The following is a 26,611-nucleotide window of genomic DNA, read 5'->3' as shown; positions in this document are numbered from 1 at the left end:
TAGCCACATGCTTTTCTCTTCTTTTCCAACAACACCATGCTTCATCAATTCAGTTACACATTCATCCTCCTCAGTAGCTGTACTGTTGGCCACAGAACAGAATGCCCTGCTCAAAGGTACCTTCTGTACTGTTGGCCACAGAACAGAATGCCCTGCTCAAAGGTACCTTCTGTACTGTTGGCCACAGAACAGAATGCCCTGCTCAAAGGTACCTTCTGTACTGTTGGCCACAGAACAGAATGCCCTGCTCAAAGGTACCTTCTGTACTGTTGGCCACAGAACAGAATGCCCTGCTCAAAGGTACCTTCTGTACTGTTGGCCACAGAACAGAATGCCCTGCTCAAAGGTACCTTCTGTACTGTTGGCCACAGAACAGAATGCCCTGCTCAAAGGTACCTTCTGTACTGTTGGCCACAGAACAGAATGCCCTGCTCAAAGGTACCTTCTGTACTGTTGGCCACAGAACAGAATGCCCTGCTCAAAGGTACCTTCTGTACTGTTGGCCACAGAACAGAATGCCCTGCTCAAAGGTACCTTCTGTACTGTTGGCCACAGAACAGAATGCCCTGCTCAAAGGTACCTTCTGTACTGTTGGCCACAGAACAGAATGCCCTGCTCAAAGGTACCTTCTGTACTGTTGGCCACAGAACAGAATGCCCTGCTCAAAGGTACCTTCTGTACTGTTGGCCACAGAACAGAATGCCCTGCTCAAAGGTACCTTCTGTACTGTTGGCCACAGAACAGAATGCCCTGCTCAAAGGTACCTTCTGTACTGTTGGCCACAGAACAGAATGCCCTGCTCAAAGGTACCTTCTGTACTGTTGGCCACAGAACAGAATGCCCTGCTCAAAGGTACCTTCTGTACTGTTGGCCACAGAACAGAATGCCCTGCTCAAAGGTACCTTCTGTACTGTTGGCCACAGAACAGAATGCCCTGCTCAAAGGTACCTTCTGTACTGTTGGCCACAGAACAGAATGCCCTGCTCAAAGGTACCTTCTGTACTGTTGGCCACAGAACAGAATGCCCTGCTCAAAGGTACCTTCTGTACTGTTGGCCACAGAACAGAATGCCCTGCTCAAAGGTACCTTCTGTACTGTTGGCCACAGAACAGAATGCCCTGCTCAAAGGTACCTTCTGTACTGTTGGCCACAGAACAGAATGCCCTGCTCAAAGGTACCTTCTGTACTGTTGGCCACAGAACAGAATGCCCTGCTCAAAGGTACCTTCTGTACTGTTGGCCACAGAACAGAATGCCCTGCTCAAAGGTACCTTCTGTACTGTTGGCCACAGAACAGAATGCCCTGCTCAAAGGTACCTTCTGTACTGTTGGCCACAGAACAGAATGCCCTGCTCAAAGGTACCTTCTGTACTGTTGGCCACAGAACAGAATGCCCTGCTCAAAGGTACCTTCTGTACTGTTGGCCACAGAACAGAATGCCCTGCTCAAAGGTACCTTCTGTACTGTTGGCCACAGAACAGAATGCCCTGCTCAAAGGTACCTTCTGTACTGTTGGCCACAGAACAGAATGCCCTGCTCAAAGGTACCTTCTGTACTGTTGGCCACAGAACAGAATGCCCTGCTCAAAGGTACCTTCTGTACTGTTGGCCACAGAACAGAATGCCCTGCTCAAAGGTACCTTCTGTACTGTTGGCCACAGAACAGAATGCCCTGCTCAAAGGTACCTTCTGTACTGTTGGCCACAGAACAGAATGCCCTGCTCAAAGGTACCTTCTGTACTGTTGGCCACAGAACAGAATGCCCTGCTCAAAGGTACCTTCTGTACTGTTGGCCACAGAACAGAATGCCCTGCTCAAAGGTACCTTGTCGGTAGCTGTTGATTGGAGGGCAGAATGTACCGTAACTCATTCACTCCGAATATGGTATTTATTTAGTCAAATACTGTCAAGATTGTCAGCAGTTTGAAAGAGCCTGATTTGATCTGCTTGTTTGCTAAATGGCAGAGAATGTGACCTGACTGTGGGGAAAGGTTTCTAGAGCCAGGCCTGGAGCCAGCTTACTAGAGCCAGCTTACTAGAGCCAGCTTACTAGAGCCAGGCTTGGAGCCAGTTTACTAGAGCCAGCTTACTAGAGCCAGCTTACTAGAGCCAGGCTTGGAGCCAGCTTACTAGAGCCAGCTTACTAGAGCCAGGCCTGGAGCCAGCTTACTAGAGCCAGGCCTGGGACCAGCTTACTAGAGCCAGGCCTGGGGCCAGCTTACTAGAGCCAGGCCTGGCGTCAGCTGACTTACATTGATCCATGATTTAAAAGCATATTTTTGGCATGTGCGAGTGGGGAGGTTATGAAACATGTCAGAAGAATGAGTACAGATGGAGTTTGTCTTCTAGCCAAATTCTGACTCAGTCTTTTTGAGAGATTTACAAATGATCCAGGAGAGAGGCGGGAGTGTTTCTGGTGGCTTTTGCCTTATGAAACACATGGCCCACATGCTTTTAAATGCTGGCTGGCTTTCTGCTGTCTAATCTGTGTGTGTGTGTGTGTGTGTGTGTGTGTGTGTGTGTGTGTGTGTGTGTGTGTGTGTGTGTGTGTGTGTGTTTTCCATTCTGATATTCATTTTCACCTCCTGACAACCTTAATGAGATTGGCATGTGACTGTAATCTGCCCACATCACTTGTCATGCTGCGTTTCCCTTGTGTTCACCATCGTAAGGCACATTCCAGTGATGTGGTTTACCCTTTGTCTATAACAGTGGTTCCCACCGCGGGGTCGCCACCCCAAGTGGGGTCACCTGGAATTCAAATGGGGTCCCCTGAAATTTCGTTTTTTTTTTTTTTTTTACACCCCACACAATTTCAAACTAGAGAACGGGATTTGAGCCATATGTGAAAAATGTATTTGAGTTCTGAGAATTCTGAAAATGAAGTTATAATTCTTAGATTAAAGTCAGAATTCTGAGATTAAAGTCAGAATTCTCAGATTAGAGTCAGCATTCTGGGGTCACTGGTGATATTACCGATTTGTACCCAAATTTGAAATGCCTGGGATCCCTAGAGTTTTGCGACATCAAAGTGGGCTCACAAGCCAAAACAAAGGTGTGGAAGCCCCGGTCTATAACATCTCTACTCTGTGTTGTCTCTACACAGAAGCATGCACAAGCTGACGCAGCTGGAGAGGCTGGACCTGGGGAGTAACGAGTTCACTGAAGTGGTGAGTCAGTCAGTCAGTCTGCCCATGCTTAGGACCCTCCCTCATCTCCCCTCCCTCATATCCACTCAAGCAGAAGAACCGTGTCCCTTAAGTGCACGTAAGTGCTGGTGTTGTTGTCACTGGTAGCTGGCTTTCATGACAGTACGTAAGAGCCACAGTGGAGTTAATCAATTGCCTCACCATTCATTTGGAGTGTGTATTGAATTAGGCTCTTCGTCCTGCCCCACCCAACATTCACAGACAAGCACACACACACGCACACACACACACACACACACACACACACACACACACACACACACACACACACACACACTCTTACTGTGTGTACACTCTCTGATCGCAGGGTTCATACAAGGTCCTTAAGTGCTTAAAGGCCTTGAATTTAACTTTTAAAAAAGAGTGTGAAATAAAAAAATAAAATAATAATAATAAAATGTTTACAGTGTTTGACAGAATGCAAGTCGAAAGAAGACCAGTGTATTCTGGGAAAGACGACTTCAACATGTGAACCTGTGATATGAAATGCAGTAAGGTTTAGGGACATGTTTCTTTTGCTTAGTTTTGTGCGGAGTCCTTATGAACAGAGAAATAGTGCTGGAAAAGGTCAATGAAAATGCTTGAATTTGAAATCATCATGTCTGTACTGAACCCTGTGATCACTTCACCTCCTTTCTGCTCTCTCCTCCTTCCGTCTCTAGCCTGAGGTGTTGGAGCAGCTGACAGGAATCAAGGAGCTGTGGATAGATGGGAATAGACTGACATTTTTACCTGGGGTAGGCTTTTACAGACACTCCTCATATACACACAGTTTCTTCTCCTTCTGTGGTGTTTTATGGCAGTTTGGCATTCTTTATGTTGCATTACCGCCCCCTCCTGGATTTATTCATCCACTGTTTCCCTACATTCTGGCTCCTGCCCTACATACAGTTTCAGCGGCTAGCATTCCCAAACCTTAGTCTTCTTGAGATGATTTAGTTTGATTTTCATACCACACGTCTGCTTAGATCTTCATCATAACTAACCAGCAGTCGGCTTGCATCAGGCCTTCAGCATTCTCAAAGCCAGCAGTTGAATACGATTGCTCTCGTTGGCCTAACATAATACGACGCCATTATAGGCAAGAATAATGGCAATGCATTACAGGGGGGAAAAAAAAAGTTAAAAAGTTAAATCCTTAATTTCACAATGTCATTTACGCAAATTATATCGATGTGAAGTAAAAAAGAAAAAAGAAAAAATTTATAGCGATGTGTTGATAGTGGCTAGTCAGAATGTGTTCCATGAGATTCATGTTTCATCCAAATGGCCACCTTGTTTGTAACTGGGTCATAATTAAAGCATTGATTCTGCTGCCAGCGTTTTAGCAGCATCAGCTGGATTCGCAGTGTGGCCTCTCATAAGCAGTGACGTCTGTCAACCAGAGAAAGGAACACTGCATTCAGCAACTGTAAACATTGACCTGCATACAAAATACCCCTCTTTCTGATCAATCTGCATTCTGTGTTGAAGCCTGCTTGTTGGGACGCATATGGGCTGCGAGAAGGAAGTTACACACACAGAAACGACACACTCTCTGGGGATCGTTCAGGAGGACAATAGGACGAATCAGCGTGACGTCACTTGCCACCCAGAAATGCGGAACCCCGCAGCAGTTAATAGTATGAGTTGTGGCAAACAAACGTTAATATCTCAAAAACTATACATCACATCGCTTATATTTTGACATTCTGAGTGAGAGCAGAATTAGACACAAGAGTCTGATGTATAATGCATGTCGTGTTAAAGTTGTGTGACCTGTCGCCATTTTTTAAATGTAAACAGAGTCAAGCCGGCTAGAGCAGACACTCGCGCCTCGCGCCACTTGGGCTCCATAGGGTTCCATTGCCGTTGCCACCCAGTAACGCGGTTTGTTTGTTTACCAAAATGCTGCTCGGCTGATCCCTCGTATTGTTGTGAAAATGTGAAGTGATTCAGTGCACGCTCATCCCAACAAAGTTGTTTGAAAATTCTTGCTTGGCATTTAGGCTGGATTGCTGCAGCTCAGGCTGAACCCTCAAAACCACACAAAAAGGCACTTCTCCCAGAGAGAAATCTTTGAAATGGTGACGAGCAAAAGCTCATCAGTGTTGTCGTAGCAGGAACCAGAACAGAGGAACTGGCCAGCCTAAGTTGTCGTTGCTGTGACCCAGATGCTTAACTCCTCTTCAAACCTACCCAGCCTCACAGAAAGCGCTCCGTCGGCCTCACGCTGCCACACCGCAGAGTGGAAGTCACACGTTTGAGGGTTTTGTTTCCGTTGTTTATTTTGAAACGGCGCTGTCTATTTTCACGGGAAAATGTGCCATTCGTCAAGAAATCGGGGATGTGAAGTGGGATGCTTTGAAATGGTATCTGATTATAGCTATGTTACCTCTGTAATTGTAATCACGCAACCTAAGGAATACAATTATATTTCTCAGCAAAGGATATTTTGGGGACTGTTTAAATCCACTACTCAACGTGTGCGTGTGTGTGCGTGTGTGTGTGTGCGTGTGTGCGTGTGTGCGTGCGTGTGCGTGTGTGTGTGCGTGTGCGTGTGTGTATGTATGTGCCCGCCCGCCCGTGTGTGTGTGTGTGTTTGTCCATCTGTTTGTCCAGATGCTGGGGATGCTGAAACAGCTGGCGTACCTGGATGTGTCCAAGAACAACCTGGAGATGGTGGATGAGCAGATCTCTGGCTGTGAGAGCCTGCAGGATCTCCTGCTCTCCAACAATGCCCTCACACAGCTGCCAGGCTCCATCGGTGAATATTACCACACACACACACACACACACACACACACACACACACACACACGCCCCATGTTAAACAAACAGCTATTGGCAACAATTCCAGGCAATCTCTCTGGAGGCTGTTGAACGTCATTCTGGGAAATGTAGGAAATCACTAACTGAAGGAGAAGTAGATGACACGTCATAAAATAACTCCTGGAATGCTTTGAAGATCATAAATTTGTGATATATAGCAGCGCGCGGATGGATTTTATTTTTTTATTTTCTTCTGTAAATGGGATGTGAAGACAAAGAAACGTATGCAGCCCAGTTAGACGTGAGCTTGAATAAACAGCTCAGATCTTGGCGTGCTGTGTGAAGGATCTCTTTACAATCTCTTTGCACGACTGACTCACTTGCACAAAATGTCAGTTAATGAGAGAGGATTTAAAGACCCCTGTAAGTGGAAAATGACTTTTAATGATTATTCTGATCAATGTTAAGATCACGATTATTTAACACGAGCACTCTTTGACTTTGGGAACATCGTGCATTTATTGAAGTTACAAAAAAATATATGATAATGATAAGACTGGATCTCTTTGAACTGTCATCTTCTACCAAGGAAGGTTTCAACATAAACGGGCCGGCTCTCTGTTCTTGACTCGAGTTGGAACTGCACACACCGCAGCGTGTTTGGGCTCTGGAGGAGGGGCAGATTTTCCATTTCGGAAGCCAAAATCTTGATCACAATTAATATTCAATTTACTTGTGCACCCCTACACTGTGCTATAGCTACAGCGCCATGGTCCTCGAGGTGAATTCAGGTCAGTCACTCAAGTTCAAGAGAGAGACGTTGTGCTCCTCTGAACCTGTGCACTTAGACTTCATCATTCATCATTCAAGCACTTTCTGCAGATGATCAGATGTTTGATCAAACTTAGACAGTTAAGGAAGCACAAGTTCTATTCTTGTGAAAATGTGATAGGCACTCTGCTGTGGGAGGACACACAATCTCTACACTGCTGTGGGAGGACACACAATCTCTGCACTGCTGTGGGAGGACACACAATCTCTGCACTGCTGTGGGAGGACACACAATCTCTACACTGCTGTGGGAGGACACACAATCTCTGCACTGCTGTGGGAGGACACACAATCTCTACACTGCTGTGGGAGGACACACAATCTCTACACTGCTGTGGGAGGACACACAATCTCTACACTGCTGTGGGAGGACACACAATCTCTACACTGCTGTGGGAGGACACACAATCTCTACACTGCTGTGGGAGGACACACAATCTCTACACTGCTGTGGGAGGACACACAATCTCTACACTGCTGTGGGAGGACACACAATCTCTACACTGCTGTGGGAGGACACACAATCTCTACACTGCTGTGGGAGGACACACAATCTCTACACTGCTGTGGGAGGACACACAATCTCTACACTGCTGTGGGAGGACACACAATCTCTACACTGCTGTGGGAGGACACACAATCTCTGCACTGCTGTGGGAGGACACACAATCTCTACACTGCTGTGGGAGGACACACAATCTCTACACTGCTGTGGGAGGACACACAATCTCTACACTGCTGTGGGAGGACACACAATCTCTACACTGCTGTGGGAGGACACACAATCTCTACACTGCTGTGGGAGGACACACAATCTCTGCACTGCTGTGGGAGGACACACAATCTCTGCACTGCTGTGGGAGGACACACAATCTCTACACTGCTGTGGGAGGACACACAATCTCTACACTGCTGTGGGAGGACACACAATCTTTGCACTGCTGTGGGAGGACACACAATCTCTACACTGCTGTGGGAGGACACACAATCTCTACACTGCTGTGGGAGGACACACAATCTCTACACTGCTGTGGGAGGACACACAATCTCTACACTGCTGTGGGAGGACACACAATCTCTACACTGCTGTGGGAGGACACACAATCTCTGCACTGCTGTGGGAGGACACAATCTCTGCACTGCTGTGGGAGGACACACAATCTCTACACTGCTGTGGGAGGACACACAATCTCTACACTGCTGTGGGAGGACACACAATCACACAATCTCTACACTGCTGTGGGAGGACACACAATCTCTACACTGCTGTGGGAGGACACACAATCTCTACACTGCTGTGGGAGGACACACAATCTCTACACTGCTGTGGGAGGACACACAATCTCTACACTGCTGTGGGAGGACACACAATCTCTACACTGCTGTGGGAGGACACACAATCTCTGCACTGCTGTGGGAGGACACACAATCTCTACCTGAATGTTTGATTGCATATTTCTGAGGGCTTGTCTTGACTTGTGATGATCTTTCCTGAGTACTTTCTTCCTGAAACTCTCGAGGGAAAGACACTCGATCCAATTGACTTGAAAATAAAGACGCATTAAATCATTATGTGCAAACAAGTTACAGTATTGATTGATGGTAGTATGAATTAATTCAATCAACTTTCTCCAACTGCTGTAATGGATATTCCTCTTTTGTGATACGACAGCAAGTGATAATCAATAACTGCCCTGAGCTGTATTATACAGTATTATGCTTCTCTGTAATGCTCTCTCTCTCTCTCTCTCTCTCTCTCTCTCTCTCTCTCTCTCTCTCTCTCTCTCTCTCTCTCTCTCTCTCTCTCTCTCTCTCTTTCTCTCCCAGGCTCACTGAAGAAACTGACTGCTCTGAAAGTGGATGAGAATCAGCTGATGTACTTGCCAGACTCCGTGGGAGGGTGTGTGTCACATCTAGAGCTGCCGAAAATAATCGATTCAGAGATGCATCGCGATGCTTAATAGGACGATTCTGAATCGATTAACAAATATCAAAAATCGATTATTAAAAAAAAAAAAAAAAAAAAAATTTTTTTTTTTTATAATCAAATAAAATAGAATGTAAGTACATGCAGTTGTTTATTTTAATTATGGATCATAATACAATGCAATTCCAAATGCACTTTTATTTTAAAAGTAGCCACACAGTGAGAAAAAAGAAAGTGAGAAAAAATAAATCATGTATTGCGGAAAAAGTGATTCATCGATTTAAGATGCATCGCGATGCATCGAGATGCATCGGAGATGCATCGAGATGCATCGTATAATCGAATCGAATCGAATCGTAGACTTGTATAATCGAATCGTATCGAATCGTGAGATCGGTGAAGATGCACAGCTCTAGTCACATCAATAGCTTAAAACTCTGCAGAGTTTTCATCTGGCATCCACGCATGACTGGAAAAAAAAAAACCTGTCAGAGTAGATCAGATATTCTCATTAAGAATGTGCTCCGATGCTTTTTGAGTGTTGAAGGTCGTTAGTGACTCTGTTAGAAACGCCGGCTTTGCCACTGACACAGCAAGCCGCCAGGTCGGCGGTGTCTGTGCCGTCGGTGAGCGTCTGTCGTTTTTGTGCTGTGTCCCGCACAGTCGGCTCTAGTTGGCCTTGTCGGCGGCTTTTGCGGCCGGTTTGACGTGTTGAATCGCCGTCGGTGAGAGAAATCACTCTGATTGGCTGGTGCGCTCGTTAAGCGAATCTGATCATTCCAATACAGAAGTAATTGTTTCCACGATGACGGGACCCTCGAGAAAGCCCCTTGAGCCTGTCGCTGCATGATATCACCCATTTAGTGCTGTGGTTTCTACTTATTTTTCTGTCCCTGCCTCCTCCTTTCTTCTTCCACAAGCAAAAGACCAGGTAAGGGCCAACAATGACTACGTTTACATGCACACAATATTCCGGCTTTTGCCCATATTCAGAAAATGACAATATTCCGACTAAATTAAAAATCCACTAATATTCCTGTTTACATGCAGCCATAGCTCGCCCTCCCCGACACGTAAGGGAGGGAGGGGGGAGCGAGAGATGCATGTAGGCAGAGTTTTTCTGTTGAGAATAAACAGAGGATCACTTGGTCTTTTTCAGGAGCTTTGCTGCTGGAAAGTTTGGCGTTGCGATATTTGCACATCCAAGTCTTTGATAAAAAGTAGGCTGGTAGCCTACGTTATTACCTCGCAGGCTCGCAAGCATTGTGGACTTCCGTGGGCACTATTCTCTCTCTTTAAATATATCTCTCTTTAAATCGATGTTTCTCATCTCCTCCCGATCAGAAATTTCGGCTTTTCTTTTTGCATGCCAGTGATGATGGATTATATGATTATATCGCCAGTTCTAGAGCTTTCTAGCAAACATCAGTTGACCACAAACAGGCAACATGCGTCGCAAACTGTAGGAAAAACCTTGATTGAGATGTATATTCCAAATGCGTTGTATACATGATCAAAAAATCCTCCGAAAACCCGAATAATACTGGAATAACCCAGATTTCTTAATCGGAAAATGCTAAATTTGGAAAAAGGACAAATTCGGAAAATGCAACTGGAATATGCTGTTTACATGACCCTTATCAAATTCAGAATATTGTCATTTTCCGAATAATAGTGGAATATTGTGTGCATGTAAACGTAGTCAATGCCAGTGCCATTTGCAACATTTTATCAGATTTATTCTTAGAAGTACCGTAGCTATATTACGAAACAGTCTTAAAGGAACACTCCGCCCATTTTCAACCAGCTTTGTATCATTAGAACATCAGTAGTATATCAGAAAACTGTAAACGGTTTTGAAGTCTGTCATTTAATTTGACAGTTATTGAGTGTTAAAGTGTGGACCAGTGACATCACTGGTCCACACTAACTCAAATTAATAACTCATTAACTCAAATCAACTCTCAATAACTGTCAAACTATTCATCATTCATCTAGTTTGACAGTTATTGAGAGTTCATTTGAGTTAATGAGTTATTAATTTGAGTTAGTGTCACTGGTCCACACTTTAACACTCAATAACTCAAATTAAATGACAGACTTCAAAACCGTTTACAGTTTTCTGATACACTACTGATGTTCTAATGATACAAAGCTGGTTGAAAATGGGCGGAGTGTTCCTTTAAGTGGTGAGCAATGTGGTGTGAAAATGGCAGGCAAGCGCTACTTTGTTTCATTTATGCGTCATCCAATGTTTTGTACATCCGCGGTCCTCGGTCTCACGCAGGCGCAGCCAGAACGTGCGTGCTAGTTGACCATCGGCTGTAGCCTTTGGTCAACTAAGGTGCCGACACAGGCGACGTGAGGAGACGCACGCAACAGCTGAAAGTGAGCTCTTTGCCATTGGCCCGGTGTGTCTCTGGGGCTTACGACTTCCTTTATTACACTGCGGTCAGTGCGTAAGAGTGCAAGGTCAACACACTGGCCCTGGGTCTACTCTAAATCATCATGGCCTGGCATAGAGATTAGGCTCCATTCTAATCCGCCTACTGTTTAGTTTAGTTTAGTTCAGTCCATCCCACACAGATGAAAGCCACAATCCTGTGTTTATTACATCTGTACTATTGCATCTGCGATCATTATCTATTGTGTCCAAACACTGTCAATTATCCCTTATGTTTGGATGTGTATCCTAGTGTACTTTGGCACAGATTATGTGACAAAGCCTATGATTTAGCTAAATCCCATGCCAGGATGGTAGTTTAAATATATAATCTTTTTTTATTTTTTTGGTTTATTTATACCTAGCTTCTGTTTGGTCGGGTGCACTCGCTGTCTCTGTGTGTTAGTAGCCAGTTGTGTTGTTGTTTGTCCCTGCTTTGCACTCTGCAAAGTGGAGTGAATTAAATCCCCTGTTGATTCTTTAGCCACAGAGAAGATGGAGCTGGACGATGGAGGGCACAGTAGCTCTCCGGGCAGCTCGCACTCACTTTGCATTCGTCTGCATTTGCATGTTTGCACTCGGCAGAAAGCCCTGCTGAGCGACATGGCTTCAGTTTGAAATGTCAAAGTCTTTTGCGTTCAAAGTCTCGTCCCGTAAAGCTTCCCCACATGTTGTTTTTTTACGCTGTCAGAAAGCTGCCTCTCTCTTCTTGTTTGAAGACTTTTTTGTCATCTTACGGTAATTATGCAGCTATTTCTTTTCGATTTTCTCCTATTTGAAGGTATTGTGATTTTCTTCTCCCTCGGTACCTGGCTCACAATTAAATTGAAAGAAGTTCTACGCTTTAGTAGGGATTGTAGTTTTTTTTTTTTTTTACAGTGTGATCAGCCGATCACCAATCCAATTGAAATGATGCAGATGTTGTGCTATTAACGGTACATCAAGTAAAAGTGCACAATATGCATAAATAGTCAAACCCAAATATAGCACTGTCTTTAAAGAATTGTTCTTATGGCTGCATGACGGATTGGCCTAAATAAATAATATTCTTTTAAACAGTAATTACATCTTAATGTGTGGTTTGATGGCTAAAGGTCCTGACTCATCTATTACTAGTGGTAGCACATGAAGAGTTTCAGTGCGTCAGCATAGGCTCGACCTTCTGTCCACTATATGAAACTGATTCTAATCTATAATCATAGGCTTTGAAGTTGCCAGATGGACAGCACACTACTGACATTGTGGTGATGGTCTACCACAAATTAGCTCTTCTGAACTATATTATATTACTTTATATATGTTCCACCGCTTTCCTGTTTTGTTTGTTTTTTGTTTGTTTGTTGAAGAAGAAGGTAACGCCTTTCACAGATAGGAATAGCACAAGAGGCAATTTAGAACGATTTCACAATGTCATGCTTCTCGGTCATCTGAAAAATACTTAAAATACTTGATTAGCCGGGGATCCAAAGATTTCACTGGATAATATAGCAGCATGTTCTAGAACGTTGGCCATACCGCATCGCATAGCTGCTCGTAAAGCCTTAAGTTGGACATTACAGTTCATTTTTACCATGTGGATGTTCCAGATCTTTGACATGAAGTGGTAGCCTACTTTTCTAACATTCATTTAGATATGAACTTAGTCAAGAGTTGCAAACTCCTTTCACAAAGTATGTACATAGTATGAAAAACAATTTATAATGCATGAATAAAAGTCCTCTTGTCTTCCCCTTTCTGCTCCTCTGTGCACCAGACTGATGGCCTTGGATGAGCTGGACTGTAGTTTCAATGAAATCGAGGCCTTGCCTTCCACCATCGGCCAGTGTACCAGCATCCGCACCTTTGCTGCAGATCACAACTTCCTTACACAGCTCCCCCCAGAGGTGAGTGTAGATGTGTGTGTGTGTGTGCGTGCGCACGCGCATGAGTAAAGTAAAGCTGCACCGATGAATCTATTAGTTGTCAACTATTACATTAATCTGCAACTATTTTGATAATCGGTTTGAGTCATTTTTTTTAAGAAAACAAAGTCAAATCCTCTGATTCCAGCTTCTCAAATGTGAATATTTTTTTGGTTTCTTTCCTCCTCAGTGAACTGAATATCTTTTGAGTTGTGGACAAAACAAGACATTTGAGGATGTCATCTTGGGCTTTAGGGGAACACTGATCGACACCATGTCCTGACATTTTATAGACCAAACATCTAATTGATTAATTAAGAAAATAATAGACAAATCAATCAACAATGAAAATAAGGGTTAGTTGCAGCCATATAGAGTAAAGCGGTGTGGCATGTCTGTCAGCCCAGGCGTGACGGCTCTGACGCCCTGCTTTCCTCCCCTCACAGATGGGCAACTGGAAGAGTGCGACTGTGCTGTTCCTGCATTCCAACAAGCTGGAGTCTTTGCCTGAGGAGCTGGGTGACATGCAGAAGCTCAAGGTCATCAATCTCAGCAACAACAAGTGAGTCCTCTCACCATGCGCTCGGACCACCATCTTCTCGCATGTTCTTAGTGGGGGTCCATATTGATCTTATATGGAGGAAACCCCAAGGGACCACCAGGGAGAACATGCAAAGTCCACACAGAAAGGCCCTGTTCACAAGATAGCCCACCTGGGCACGGGGCACGCACCGAAGGCATGGGGGAGGCGTGCCAACAGCGTCCCAAGCGGGAATTGAACCCAGGACCTTCTTGCTGTGAGGCAAGATCGCTACTACTGTGCCACCATGCCCCGGTAGTGAAACTTAGTTAGCTTTGTGAGACAGCCTCTAGTTTCCCGGCTGTGCGGTGTCCTTCAGACCAAGCACAGTGCTTAAATGGCAAACTCCACCACCGACACGTGCCATGCGACAAACAAACACACATTCAAACACCAAGCAGCCACCAGAGCCACAGACAGGTTACTCAGAGCTGATAGCTTGTGTTGTGAAAAATGTCAAGAAAGAAGAAACTACAGTACACATTCTTCACAAGTGTTCAAGTGAATTCAACTTTCTCTTTTATATGAAGTAGCAGCAGTGATGGAGAGACAGCTCACCTGACGGGCTAGCTTGTTTTGACAGCAGTGTAGATAGGTAGAAGCCTGCTAACTACAACGCGACCGCCCCACCTGAATACATTTGGCCTTTTGTGGCAAATATAATATCCACGCACTACCTTGACGGCTAGGTCGTACTGAGAAGCAGTTAAATGAAACATCCTGATGTATGATCTTCACGGTGGAAGAAAGTGACACCGGTTGTTCTCACGACCTTATTTAATATTAACTGGTTGGGAAAAAATTCCCTAAACACAGACATTCAAAGATGTCCCCAGCCTAACCCACACTAAACCGCCCCTACCGCCTACAGCCACCATAGATATAATGTTGAACATTCAAACACACACAGACAGCTATCCTAATATCCTTTTTATGGTCATCATCTGATTTGCGTGCTTCGTTGTTTCCCTATGATGTATTTTATGAACTTGAATGAATTTTATGAACGGTAGTTTCTCCTGCCAAGTGCACACAAAAAAAAAGGAAAAGTTTGATTCCAGCCCTTCAAAGCTTCCCAGTTTTCTCTGCGACTTTAGTTTGAAAGGCCTCAGGAATAAGCGTCTGGGCTCGGAGAACAGTTGCATCATCGGGGTTGATGGCATTAAGCTCCAAAGCAATTTGCTTTGAGTTTATTTCCTGTTTCTTTTTAGCCGCGCGACAGCAGTAGGGTCTCTATGGATCTTATTGTGGGTCGCTCGCCTGTAAGTCTCGCCCTGCAGTTGTCTCCTTCATGTCTAAGTCTTCCATTCTTTCCCCCAGCTTCCCCTGGCCTACATCACATCCTTTATACCCATTTAGGACTCGGGATTGCGTGAACAACGTTAGCATATCGCTCTGATGCGGCACGTGCACTTTGGTGGGGTTTCACTATAACACACATTTATGCTCGCAATGTTGATGTACTCAGGCCTGTGATTTGTCTTGTTGTTGTTGTTGTTGTTGTTGCTGGTGCTTTTGGAGGATTTCCAGGTTTTGTTTTTTATAGTACCGTACACAACTCCCAGTGCGTGTGTGTGTGTGTGTGTGTGTGTGTGTGTGTGTGTGTGTGTGTGTGTGTGTGTGTGTGTGTGTGTTGAGAGAGATTGAGATTTACTTTATTGTCCCGAGGGAAATTTGTCTTGGACAAAGTGCAATAGTTCACATAAGCGTTTTAAAACAGATACAGACGACACATATTAGCAGCGTTTGTACATTCAATTGAAGCAACAGTCACTCACACTGTAGGTATAGCTGACCTAGAGTCAGCTTAACCATAGTAGGGAGCAAATTCAATAAATTAGAAAATAAATACAAGTAGAAACATATTCATCATGAGTACTAATCACAGGTCACACCAAGTAACAGTACAAAAGTACATCATGGACCGGAATAAAGTGCACAATCACCAGTATGGTAATAAAAGTATCACAATTAAGAGCAATGCAGATGTACAATAACCATCATAAAAGTCTAACTCCACTAAGTGCTATGAACAATGTGATGGTTGTTCAGTAGACCTATAGAAGTGGGAAGAAAAGAAAACTTAAACCTGTTGCTCTTGCAACGAATGTTGCACACACGAATGTGTGTGTGTGTGTGTGTGTGTGTGTGTGTGTGTGTGTGTAAATTGTTAGTAACCTTTGTTGTTGAAATGCTACTGTCACATGGTTCCTTGTAAAACAAGCCCAGCCAGCTCATTGAAAAGAGTTCTTTAATTGCGCTGTTGTGAATTGAATACGTCACTGAGAGAAAAAAACGAACACTGCCTACTAGAGGTGAAAGAACGTCACGGTCCTCTTCTTACACACACACACACACACGCACGCGCGCGCACACACACACACACACACACACACAGTCTGAAACCGAACTTAATCATTACAACATCATGATGGAAACGTTTGAGTTCAGGTCAGAATGAATGGGGTTGAGTTTGGAAACTGACAGGCCTGGAGACCTGATCAGGGCTTTTTCCATCCGCAGTGTCTGCTTAGTGCCAGCAGGCAGCACTAGATCTAGTTTTGCCACGACCCCACAGCTGGGGTTGTGGCAAAACGGGTTGTGGTTTTACAAGTGCAAGAAGAAGAAGAAGAAGTGTGGCCGCAGACCAACTTTTTACTCTCCAATTTGCCCTGGAGACATATTGTGACATTTATAGCTATATTGTAGCAAATGTCCTGTGGGATAACAATCAAGTCGTATGTGTCTCACTCAGATTGCTTGTGCAACATTATTGAATGGCTGTTTTGGTTGTTGTTCCACCACAGGTTGAAGAATCTTCCCTACAGTTTCACTAAACTCAACCAGATGACTGCTATGTGGCTGTCTGAGAATCAGGTGAGGGATCACATACACACACACAAAGACTCTCATCTGATATGGAAGAAGACTGACTTGCTGCTGTGCCATTGAAAAATCCTAAATTAATTCAGTTCACTAAGAGGTCACACGGCGTCAGTTGGACAGCGTTCAGAAAAGTCAAAGGCAAAACATGGCTTGGGGGTCAGGTAGCGGTTTGAATAGGCAAATGTAATTAAACACATTGATATTGGTGCACAAGTCTAAGCCAAGAGTGGCTTCAAACAGGGAAATTAGGTCATTGTTTGTGTTTAGTGTTGTCCGATGGTGATGTGCGCTATAGAGATCAGGGGCCGGATTCACAAAGCCCTCTTCAGAAAAAGCAATCTTCTTGTTTTTTCTTATCTTTACTCATAAGAAAGAGAGAGAGAAAAAGGAAAATATGCTATTCTCAAAAACTTTTTTTTTCCGGATCTTAGGAATCCTAAAAGATTCCTAAGAATCTTTGAATTAATTAATTCTATTAATTCTATTTTGTTTTGAGAAGTTCCTAAGGAAAATTAAAGAAATTCATAAGAAATAACAGTGGGATTGCACCTAAAAGCCTTCTCAAGAAGAACTATTATGTCATTTCTGAAGATCTAAAGAACACATTGGCGAACCCGCCCCCAGAATGGGAGCAGGGTGGGTTGCCTCAAACAGCTTACTTGAAGGAAATTAAGGACTAGTATAAGACACTAACCGTACAGAAATGATGACTGAATGTGAATTCTGTGTTACAGTTTTGGATACAAGCACAGAATTTGGCCCACAAATACACCTCATGTCAGTCAAAGGGAAGGTGGGAGGATATAAAGGGTGTAATACTATTCCGAGTCATGATTGAACAAAAACAGGTCATTTAAAATCAGTGATTACAATTAATATCAATGTTAATATAAGAATAGTCCATAATGCTTCCGGTATATTTTCACATACTTTATGTTGAGCTTGGTTATGATATACATATACACTAGTATGAGTGGGGGGAAAATGTGCCAGTACCAACATCCAGCTAAGAATTAATCACACTGGACCAAGTAGCTCTTTCTACTAGCCTAACAGGAAAACACATTCAAAATGCAGTAAACCACTTCCAGGACACTTGATCCAAACATGCCACATGGCACCGCAGGCCGGTGCCTCGTGACACCCTAAACTCCACATCTTCAAAGCTCGGCCCAGTGAACAGCACAGGGCTTTATTGTTACGCCATCACTTGTTTTAGGACCCCGGATCCATTTTGTTTTCCGCCCAGAAAGACGCACGCGGACGGCTGACGTTTGACATTCATCGGCTCTGAAGGTTCCTTCACACTTGAAAACAGGATTGGTAACTTTAGCGGCCGCCGTTATCAGCTCGACTGGAACAACCAATGTGACTTTGCTTCCGCGCTGACTTGAGTGCAACTGGCACTGCAGCGCGCTAACACATGGTGACAAGATGACAATATTATTAAGGCCAAAATGTAGCATGATAAGTAAGACTGCTTCACCCCGCAGTGGAGGCCAGGGTTATGAAACCCGCTGCTCTCTCCACTTTCTTGACCAGCATGAGGTGATTAAGAGAGGGCAGGGCCGCGGTTAGTACGGGGGTGCTGCAGCACCCCCTAGTGGCGAGATGATTTTTTTTTTTTTTTTTTTTACAAATGCAATTGAAAATATTTTGCAGTGCACTATGTTCCTTTCTTGTTTGGGAATGTCTCGGGAAATGATTGCATTATTGATATACTGAAAATGTAGCCTATTTAAATAGAATTATCAACAATAACAATCAAGGAAGTTACATGCTTGTAGGCTAGAGAAGAAGAAGAAGCACGCATGCGCGCACATGTTGTGTTGAACCAACCAACAACCAATACGAATTGTTTAATCTGGCAATAAAGAAATGTGAACCTGACATGCTATTTTAATAGCCTACTCAAAAATGCACCTGCCACTATACAGCAAAGAGAGGAGTCAATGTTTCTTGATATAATCATTGCCATTCAGATCAGAATAATTAGTCTAGTCATTAAGTTTGCTGATAATATTTCTATCATGTTAACTCTGTGTCATGTTAACTGGTGTATTCAGAGCAAATAGGGAGATATAGAGCATTATCATCATGCTATATATCTCCCTCTTTGCTCTGAATGAGTGAGAAAAGGAGAAAATAGTGAATAATTACATCACAACAGTATAATCCTAATGTTAATTTAAAATGAGATATTCCTCTAAATATGGCAAAAAAATGTAAAAAAAAAAAAAAAAAAACCCGTCAAATTGAGTCCCTTCCTCCCAGCACCCCCTGCTTAAAGTGACTTCCAGCGGCCCTGAAAGAGGGCGCTAACGTCAGCGGGATAGCGCCTCCTGCCGGTTTCCTTATTGATCACCATCCTATGAGTGGATAGTGTTTGTTCTCGTTCTCTCTCTCTCTCATATTCCTTCTCTTTCCCAGTCTCACTCTCTCCTCCACGCTCAATCTGTCACACACTTCCGCAGAAACCCTTGTCTTTCAGGTTTGCTGAAGCACTGTTGAATAAATATCGATTTTTTTTTTAAGAGCAGAAATCTTGCATCCTCTCTGACTGCACTAACACGTCAAGTGGAATCCCACTTAAAAAAAGAAGAAGGTTTAATCGGTTTGTGTTATAGAAATGTAGTAGATTTACATGATATTCAATCACAATCCTGACGTTTCAGTGGTTTGCTTTTCATGCGTTATGCAGTTGATCGCATTCATTGGCTGCTTCCGCACAAGTCACTTGTTTATTTCAGTATGTGCAGTTGCTCTGCCAAAGCTCGGCGCAGAGAAGAGACAGTCTTTGGGAGTTGTTTTGTCTTGCCAAAGTACGTCTGATGTCAGACAGCGTACTCAAACCGTTCTTCTTTTTTTTGTGTCTCTTGCAGTCGAAGCCCCTGATACCTCTCCAGAAAGAGGAGGATCCAGAGACGCAGAAAACCGTGCTCACCAACTACATGTTCCCCCAGCAGACCAGGACAGAGGACTGTGAGTACTGACTTGCTGTTTTTCCCCAGTCAAAGCTTAGCAACAGGGGCTACACATTCACTTTACCATCCTATAGACCCTTCTCACGGGTGCCATTTTGTGTCAAAAAGGCAGGGTCAACACAGGTGCAACAAAACACTAATGAGGGTTTCAAACTTCCATGATTGGAATTTGGAAAACCTCATTAGTGTTTACCCTGCCTTTTCGACACAAAATGCCCCCCGTGAAAAGGGTCTATTGTATATACATACATCTTTACTTGTATGTACTGTAATAGGAGCAGGATTTGCATGCCAGACACAACAGACCACACTTTTGAGTGTTTGGACATTTTCAGCCGATACCCAGCCAATCACTAAATACTGTGTGTCCCACTGTCTGTAAAACCACACAAAGTTTCATGTCCGTTATGTGTACCGTAATTTCCGCACTATAAGCCGCACCGGAGTATAAGCCGCAGCAGCAAAATTGCCTGTTTGTTACATATATAAGCCGCACCGGACTATAAGCCGCAGGTGTTTTAATGTTTTTTTTTTTTTTTTTTTTTGTGTTTTAATGTTTAATTACCATATGTAAGGGTTCATGCACAGAGGGGATTGTCGGGAAAGAGATGGCTGTTTGAGGAAGCTCCCATTTATTAACATTTCAACAAAACAACATAACACAACACCACCTGTGTTTTTTTTTACAGTGCACACAGTGTCCGTGGTGTGGTGAAAAGAGGGCAAGAGAGGAAATTAAAACAGAAGTGGATTTATAGTTAGAAAGAGTGCTAAAAAAGAGAGAATTCCGTTTTTTTTTTTTTTTTCCCCCGAAAAAATCCATAGATAAGCCGCACCGTTATATAAGCCACAGGGCCAAAAAACGGGCAAAAAGCCGCGGCTTATAGTCCGAAATTTACGGTAGTCTTGGCGCCATATGCTCAGAGAATTACCATTGCATACAGTCTCTGGTGATGTGGACCCCGGTCTCTTTATCTTAGTAGAGCGTGTGATTGTCGGATGTAACCTAAGGTAGTTTGGATGTATACCGTATCAAGGACGTTATGTGAGAAGGCTGCTACACAAGAAACACCCGTTTTTTAGCCTTTGTCTCTTCTCAAGCATCTGTTAGTTTGGTCTGGTTTCCTATCCTCCTATTACAGCAGTGTGCCAGCTAGGTCACACTGAGCCTGGTGCAACTCACATTGAGAGGAATTTGCACATCCACATGTTTTTTTTTGCTTCTCATTTCTTCTTTAAATAAAGAAAATGTTCAGATCAGAAAAAAAGTCAGGCGTAATAAACATGATTTTAAAAAAAAAGAATCGTTGATTGAGAAACCCTCTGCTTTGGACGTTTCTGGTGACATAAATGAAAGCAATAGATTCTGAAGGGGAAGAGATTAAACTCCTTGTAAAGGTCCTTACACATCAAGAGCGATGCGAATATACGGCACGAAATTGCGATGCGAGTTTTGACCCGACGGCATGACAGCACATTGAGATATTAGCAGATGGCTGACAGTGGTGACAACATACAGCATGACATCATGACATCACATTGAGATGTTAGCTGACAGCTAACAGTGATGACAACATACAGCATGACATCACATTGAGATATTAGCAGACAGCTAACAGTGGTGACAACATACAGCATGACATCACATTGAGATATTAGCAGACAGCTAACAGTGGTGACAACATACAGCATGACATCACATTGAGATATTAGCTGACAGCTAACAGTGGTGACAACATACAGCATGACATCACATTGAGATATTAGCAGACAGCTAACAGTGATGACAACATACAGCATGACATCACATTGAGATATTAGCTGACAGCTAACAGTGATGACAACATACAGCATGACATCACATTGAGATATTAGCTGACAGCTAACAGTGATGACAACATACAGCATGACATCACATTGAGATATTAGCAGACAGCTAACAGTGGTGACAACATACAGCATGACATCACATTGAGATATTAGCAGACAGCTAACAGTGATGACAACATACAGCATGACATCACATTGAGATATTAGCTGACAGCTAACAGTGATGACAACATACAGCATGACATCACATTGAGATATTAGCAGACAGCTAACAGTGATGACAACATACAGCATGACATCACATTGAGATATTAGCAGACAGCTAACAGTGATGACAACATACAGCATGACATCACATTGAGATATTAGCTGACAGCTAACAGTGATGACAACATACAGCATGACATCACATTGAGATATTAGCAGACAGCTAACAGTGGTGACAACATACATCATGACATCACATTGAGATATTAGCTGACAGCTAACAGTGATGACAACATACAGCATGACATCACATTGAGATATTAGCAGACAGCTAACAGTGGTGACAACATACAGCATGACATCACATTTAGATATTAGCAGACAGCTAACAGTGGTGACAACATACAGCATGACATCACATTGAGATATTAGCAGACAGCTAACAGTGATGACAACATACAGCATGACATCACATTGAGATATTAGCAGACAGCTAACAGTGGTGACAACATACAGCATGACATCACATTGAGATATTAGCTGACAGCTAACAGTGGTGACAACATACACTCGTCGACGGCAGTGAACGTGTTAACTGGCCCCTGGCCTCCTGTGATTTTGCAAAAGCGGCCCGCGGGCAAAGCAAGTTGGGTATCCCTGATCTAAAGCATGCACAGTGCAAACATCAGGTCTTGGTGAATTGAAGCCATAGGGCCTATTATTATGGGAAAAGTTGGCAATCATTAACTCAAGTAGACCCAGACAAGGCAGCATGAGGGAAGGTGGAGACAGGAAAAAGGTGAATTTCAACACGTCCTCACAAAATAAGTCCTGGAATACATTGAATATCACATCACAGATTGATAATATATACATAGAGTATATACGGTTGTATGTGAAGATGGAATTTTCATTTGAAAAACAGACATAACATACAGATGTAGCAGATAAAATGTGTCTTCTTTTCCACTGTGGTGAGTCACTGCTTAGTATTTGCCAGTGTTGGCCAAGTATGCCACCACCAGAATGCCCCCAACAAGTTCTGTTGAAGTTAATTTATAGATTGTTATAGATAGTCGTCCGTCGGGTCTCTTTCCAGAGAGCTTTGTCTGTTTCCTGGCAGAGGTCAGGGCCTTAAGAGGCATTTTTGATGAAGGAGGTAGTTATGTTTTACAACTTGTTGGCATGCAGCATACGCATCACGTGACGTACCTCACAAGAGCACACTGTGTACATCTGAGTTTGTATTGCTGCTATGGTTCGTCATGACGTGATCATCACTTAGAGACAGTATTCTTGCAATCACGTGTGTAAATTGTGTCAATTCATGTCAGCTGGGAGTGAACGCATTTAGATCACCTCAGTCGTTGGTTATTATGCATTTCCTCCACAGTGTTACACTGTTTTCCAAGTAGTAGTTCATTTCTCAGTTTGGTTACAGTCATAAACTTTAAATGTGATCACAGGCGTGTCAGGTTTACAAACTTGTTTGACTATGATGTTGTTTATGTGCATCTTATTTCACACATTAAATGAGTGAGCCATCTTTGGGCATGTATAACAGAGAGAAAATGAACCTAGTAATTAACTAGCCAGCATAATGCTGCTAAAAAAAACAGAAAATCAAAAATAGGTGAAAATTATGATAGTTTTTCGTGTATGTGTGTACATATAATATTTGTACCCAAACTAATGAAATTGCATATTTCAACTTTGTTTGTCCCATTGGGTAAGTGGCCTTGCAGCAAGCATTAAGACATTACATAAAACATAGGACTGACCGTCGCAACAGTGAGAGACACCAATGCTGAATGGTGACGCAGAGTTTCAGCAGCATAACACAAGTAGTCCTCATTATGACGAGCACCACCGCCTTCACCACCAATCAATAACAGTATGATTGATAAGTAATCACTGCCTTTCTCCTCCCTCTGCCAACATTTAGGAGACAGTGTCTGCTAAGTAGTTGTAGTAATCAATATGTCTAACATAGTAGTTGCAACTTTAATAGTTAAATTGAATGAGGGTTTTTACTGTCATGAACAGTTGTATGCTTGAGGTTATTCTAATCCCACTTAATAATACAATCAGCAGCTTGATCCTATGTCATATGTATGTATAGTATACAATTTGTTAGGTTCCTCAGCTCCTTCAGTTTGTTTACTTGCCTCACATGGGATGAGTGCCATCTCATGGTCAAATGCCATAATTACACAAATGAATCTAACTCCGTGGGCAAGGACAACAAAGGCCAGTGTTCCATGACTAATATAGAGATCATTTTTACTACAGTATCTTCAAACACATTTTTCACCTTAACTATCATCTTAACTACAGAAATTTCACAAGCATAAAAAAGAAACCTATTCTGCTCCCAATCATCAGAAAGAAGAAAAATATTTAAAATATAGTAGTACCGGTATATAATCAAATTCAATGCACACTACAACTTATTGAGGTTACACATGTCGGAAACACTTTTGTGTAGGGCTTGATGTTATATCTCAGTAGTCTATGTGATTTTGATGCCCATGTTGTGTGAATGTAAGGGAGACTTCTGCTGCATGAGCCCACTATTTGAGGTAATTTTGCCTTGTGCTGGTTTCTGCCTCTTTTCAGACATTCCCAACTCTGACTCTGAGAGCTTCAACCCGTCTCTCTGGGAGGAGCAGCGCAAGCAGCGTGCGCAGGTGGCCTTTGAGTGTGACGAGGACAAAGATGAGCGGGAGACGCCCCCACGGGTTAGTGCTACACACTTGACTGTGCAGTGTGTGTGCACGCACATACACACACTAGGGTTGTCAAAAGTATCGATAAAAATCAATACTAAAAATTTGAAACGGATACAATACTCATTTGCAACTGTATCAATATCAGCAGTGCTTTCTCTTAATGAAAAATCAAACGTACTACTCCCTCCCTGTCATTGGTTATTGGGTATCTTTTGCTTCAACAAGTTCAAAGTATTCTGATAGGCTGATGACTAGAGCAGGTGTAATCTGCTGTGTTGTGATAGGCTGATGACTAGAGCAGGTGTAATCTGCTGTGTTATGATAGGCTGATGACTAGAGCAGGTGTAATCTGCTGTGTTGTGATAGGCTGATGACTAGAACAGGTGTAATCTGCTGTGTTATGATAGGCTGATGACTAGATCAGGTGTAATCTGTTGTGTAAAGTAAGTGTTTAATGAGTTTTATCGGGCCTAGATTATGGAGAAGCATGAGTCTGTCCATTCATCTGTCTTTGTTTATTTTTTATGCCTCTTGATGTGTTGTTGTCATGCCACCGCATGGTATCGAAAATGGTATCGAGTATCGATATTTTCCTGGGTATCAGTATCGAAGTAGAAATTCTAGTCTCGTGACATCCCTAACACACACACACACACACACACACATGCACACAGAGGAAAGGTCGACTTTTTCTGTTTTGATGTTTACAGATGGAAAATTCCAATTTGAAAAGGTGATGTAATTTAGTGGTGATCATTCTTCACATTATAGCGTTTATTGGTCAAACTTTGAAAATGCTCTCCTCTTTTACTCAAGACTCAACAAATGTGTGCCGCCGATGTGTAGCACCCACCTGGGTGATGTGTAGCAGCCACCTGGGTGATGTGTAGCAGCCACCTGGGTGATGTGTAGCACCCACCTGGGTGATGTGTAGCAGCCACCTGGGTGATGTGTAGCAGCCACCTGGGTGATGTGCAGCAGCCACCTGGGTGATGTGTAGCAGCCACCTGGGTGATGTGCAGCAGCCACCTGGGTGATGTGTAGCAGCCACCTGGGTGATGTGCAGCAGCCACCTGGGTGATGTGTAGCACCCAGGTGGGTGATGTGTAGCACCCACCTGGGTGATGTGTAGCACCCACCTGGGTGATGCATGGCGGTCATTTTTCGCCAGAAGGCTCGCCACACATCAGCCTATCACATTGGAGAGTTGAGGACTGAATGTGCCAATTAGATAACGAGGGATGATTAGGTGGCCATGATTGAAGGAAGGCCTGTTTGGGAATTTAGCCAGGGCACCAGGGTGACACGCCTACTCTTGCGAAGAGTGCCGATGGGATCCTTACTGACCACAGAGAGTCTTTTAACGTTTTCCTCTCTTCCAGGAGGGAAACCTGAAGCGCTACCCGACACCGTACCCAGACGAGTTGAAGAACATGGTGAAGACGGCCCAGTCCGTGGCTCACCGGCTCCGGGAGGATGAGTCAAGTGACGAGTCGGGGAAAGAGGCCAAGCAGAGTGAGCGGAACCACATCGGCGTGCAGGACGTGGGAGTCAAGGTCGGCTTCAGCATCACTCGCCTCGTCTACTTTTATGTACCTCACTTCACGACCCCCTTGATGTCAAACAATTGTATTTCTATATTAGATTACATTCACATGAAATTTAATTCAAACAAAATAAGTGATTGTACTGAAGAATAGTTGATTAGATTTGAGTGTACTGTTTATTTTTTACCTTGTATTGTTTGTAAGTTGCATGAATCGACATATGCAAAGTTTAATTTCATTGTAATTACCCAACAGCTATTTACCAGTGAAATAACATGTATGTTGTATACCTTCCCTTCTGGACTTTGTTTTTGTGCAGGTGATAGAGGCCCCCTGTGCCAATGGCAAGGCAATGGAGGCGGAGCCCAAAATCTCAACCAACACGTCTGCCCAGAACTCCTCCACCCCCGAATGTAAAGACATGTCCGAGTCCTACAGCTCCCCCAAAGCCCCACTCAACTCCCCCGAGGCTTCCTTGATGAACCACGAGGACACATTGGAGGTACGACGGACATTCAGTCTTCCAACTGATTAAGAGCTCTTGCAGTTTCACAAACAAATAAGTGAGCTACGTACGTTTCAAATGAAAAACTCGGCTGAAGGATGTGTTAACTTTAATTAATTTTGTCTTTTGTCTCTAGGACTCAGAGGAGCTGTCGGATGAGGAAGAGGAGATGAAAATAGCAGAGATGCGGCCCCCTCTTATCGAAATCTCCATCAACCAACCTAAAGTTGTGACCTTAAGCAAGGACAAAAAAGGTAAGATAAAAAAAAACAAGATCTGT

General features: G+C 43.5%; 1 protein-coding gene across 1 annotated transcript in view; it reads left to right on the top strand.

The window, feature by feature from the left end:
- The window catches only part of erbin (erbb2 interacting protein), a gene marked incomplete at its 3' end in the record, with an annotated part of 100,629 nt that overhangs the window by 65,514 nt on the left and 8,504 nt on the right, over window positions 1-26,611 (top strand). Inside the window, 12 exon segments of the mRNA XM_083642132.1 lie at window positions 3,105-3,168; window positions 3,870-3,944; window positions 5,809-5,953; window positions 8,617-8,689; window positions 12,913-13,042; window positions 13,507-13,622; window positions 16,448-16,517; window positions 19,409-19,508; window positions 24,167-24,288; window positions 25,662-25,835; window positions 26,146-26,328; window positions 26,468-26,585. Coding sequence (XP_083498258.1) covers window positions 3,105-3,168; window positions 3,870-3,944; window positions 5,809-5,953; window positions 8,617-8,689; window positions 12,913-13,042; window positions 13,507-13,622; window positions 16,448-16,517; window positions 19,409-19,508; window positions 24,167-24,288; window positions 25,662-25,835; window positions 26,146-26,328; window positions 26,468-26,585 — 1,370 coding nt within the window.

The sequence above is a fragment of the Poromitra crassiceps genome (assembly GCF_964638095.1).
Source record: "Poromitra crassiceps genome assembly, chromosome: 8".
Classification (NCBI taxonomy): Eukaryota; Metazoa; Chordata; class Actinopteri; order Beryciformes; family Melamphaidae; genus Poromitra; species Poromitra crassiceps.
The sequence above is the reverse complement of the archived record's forward strand: the minus strand, read 5'-3'. Positions and strand labels throughout refer to the sequence as shown.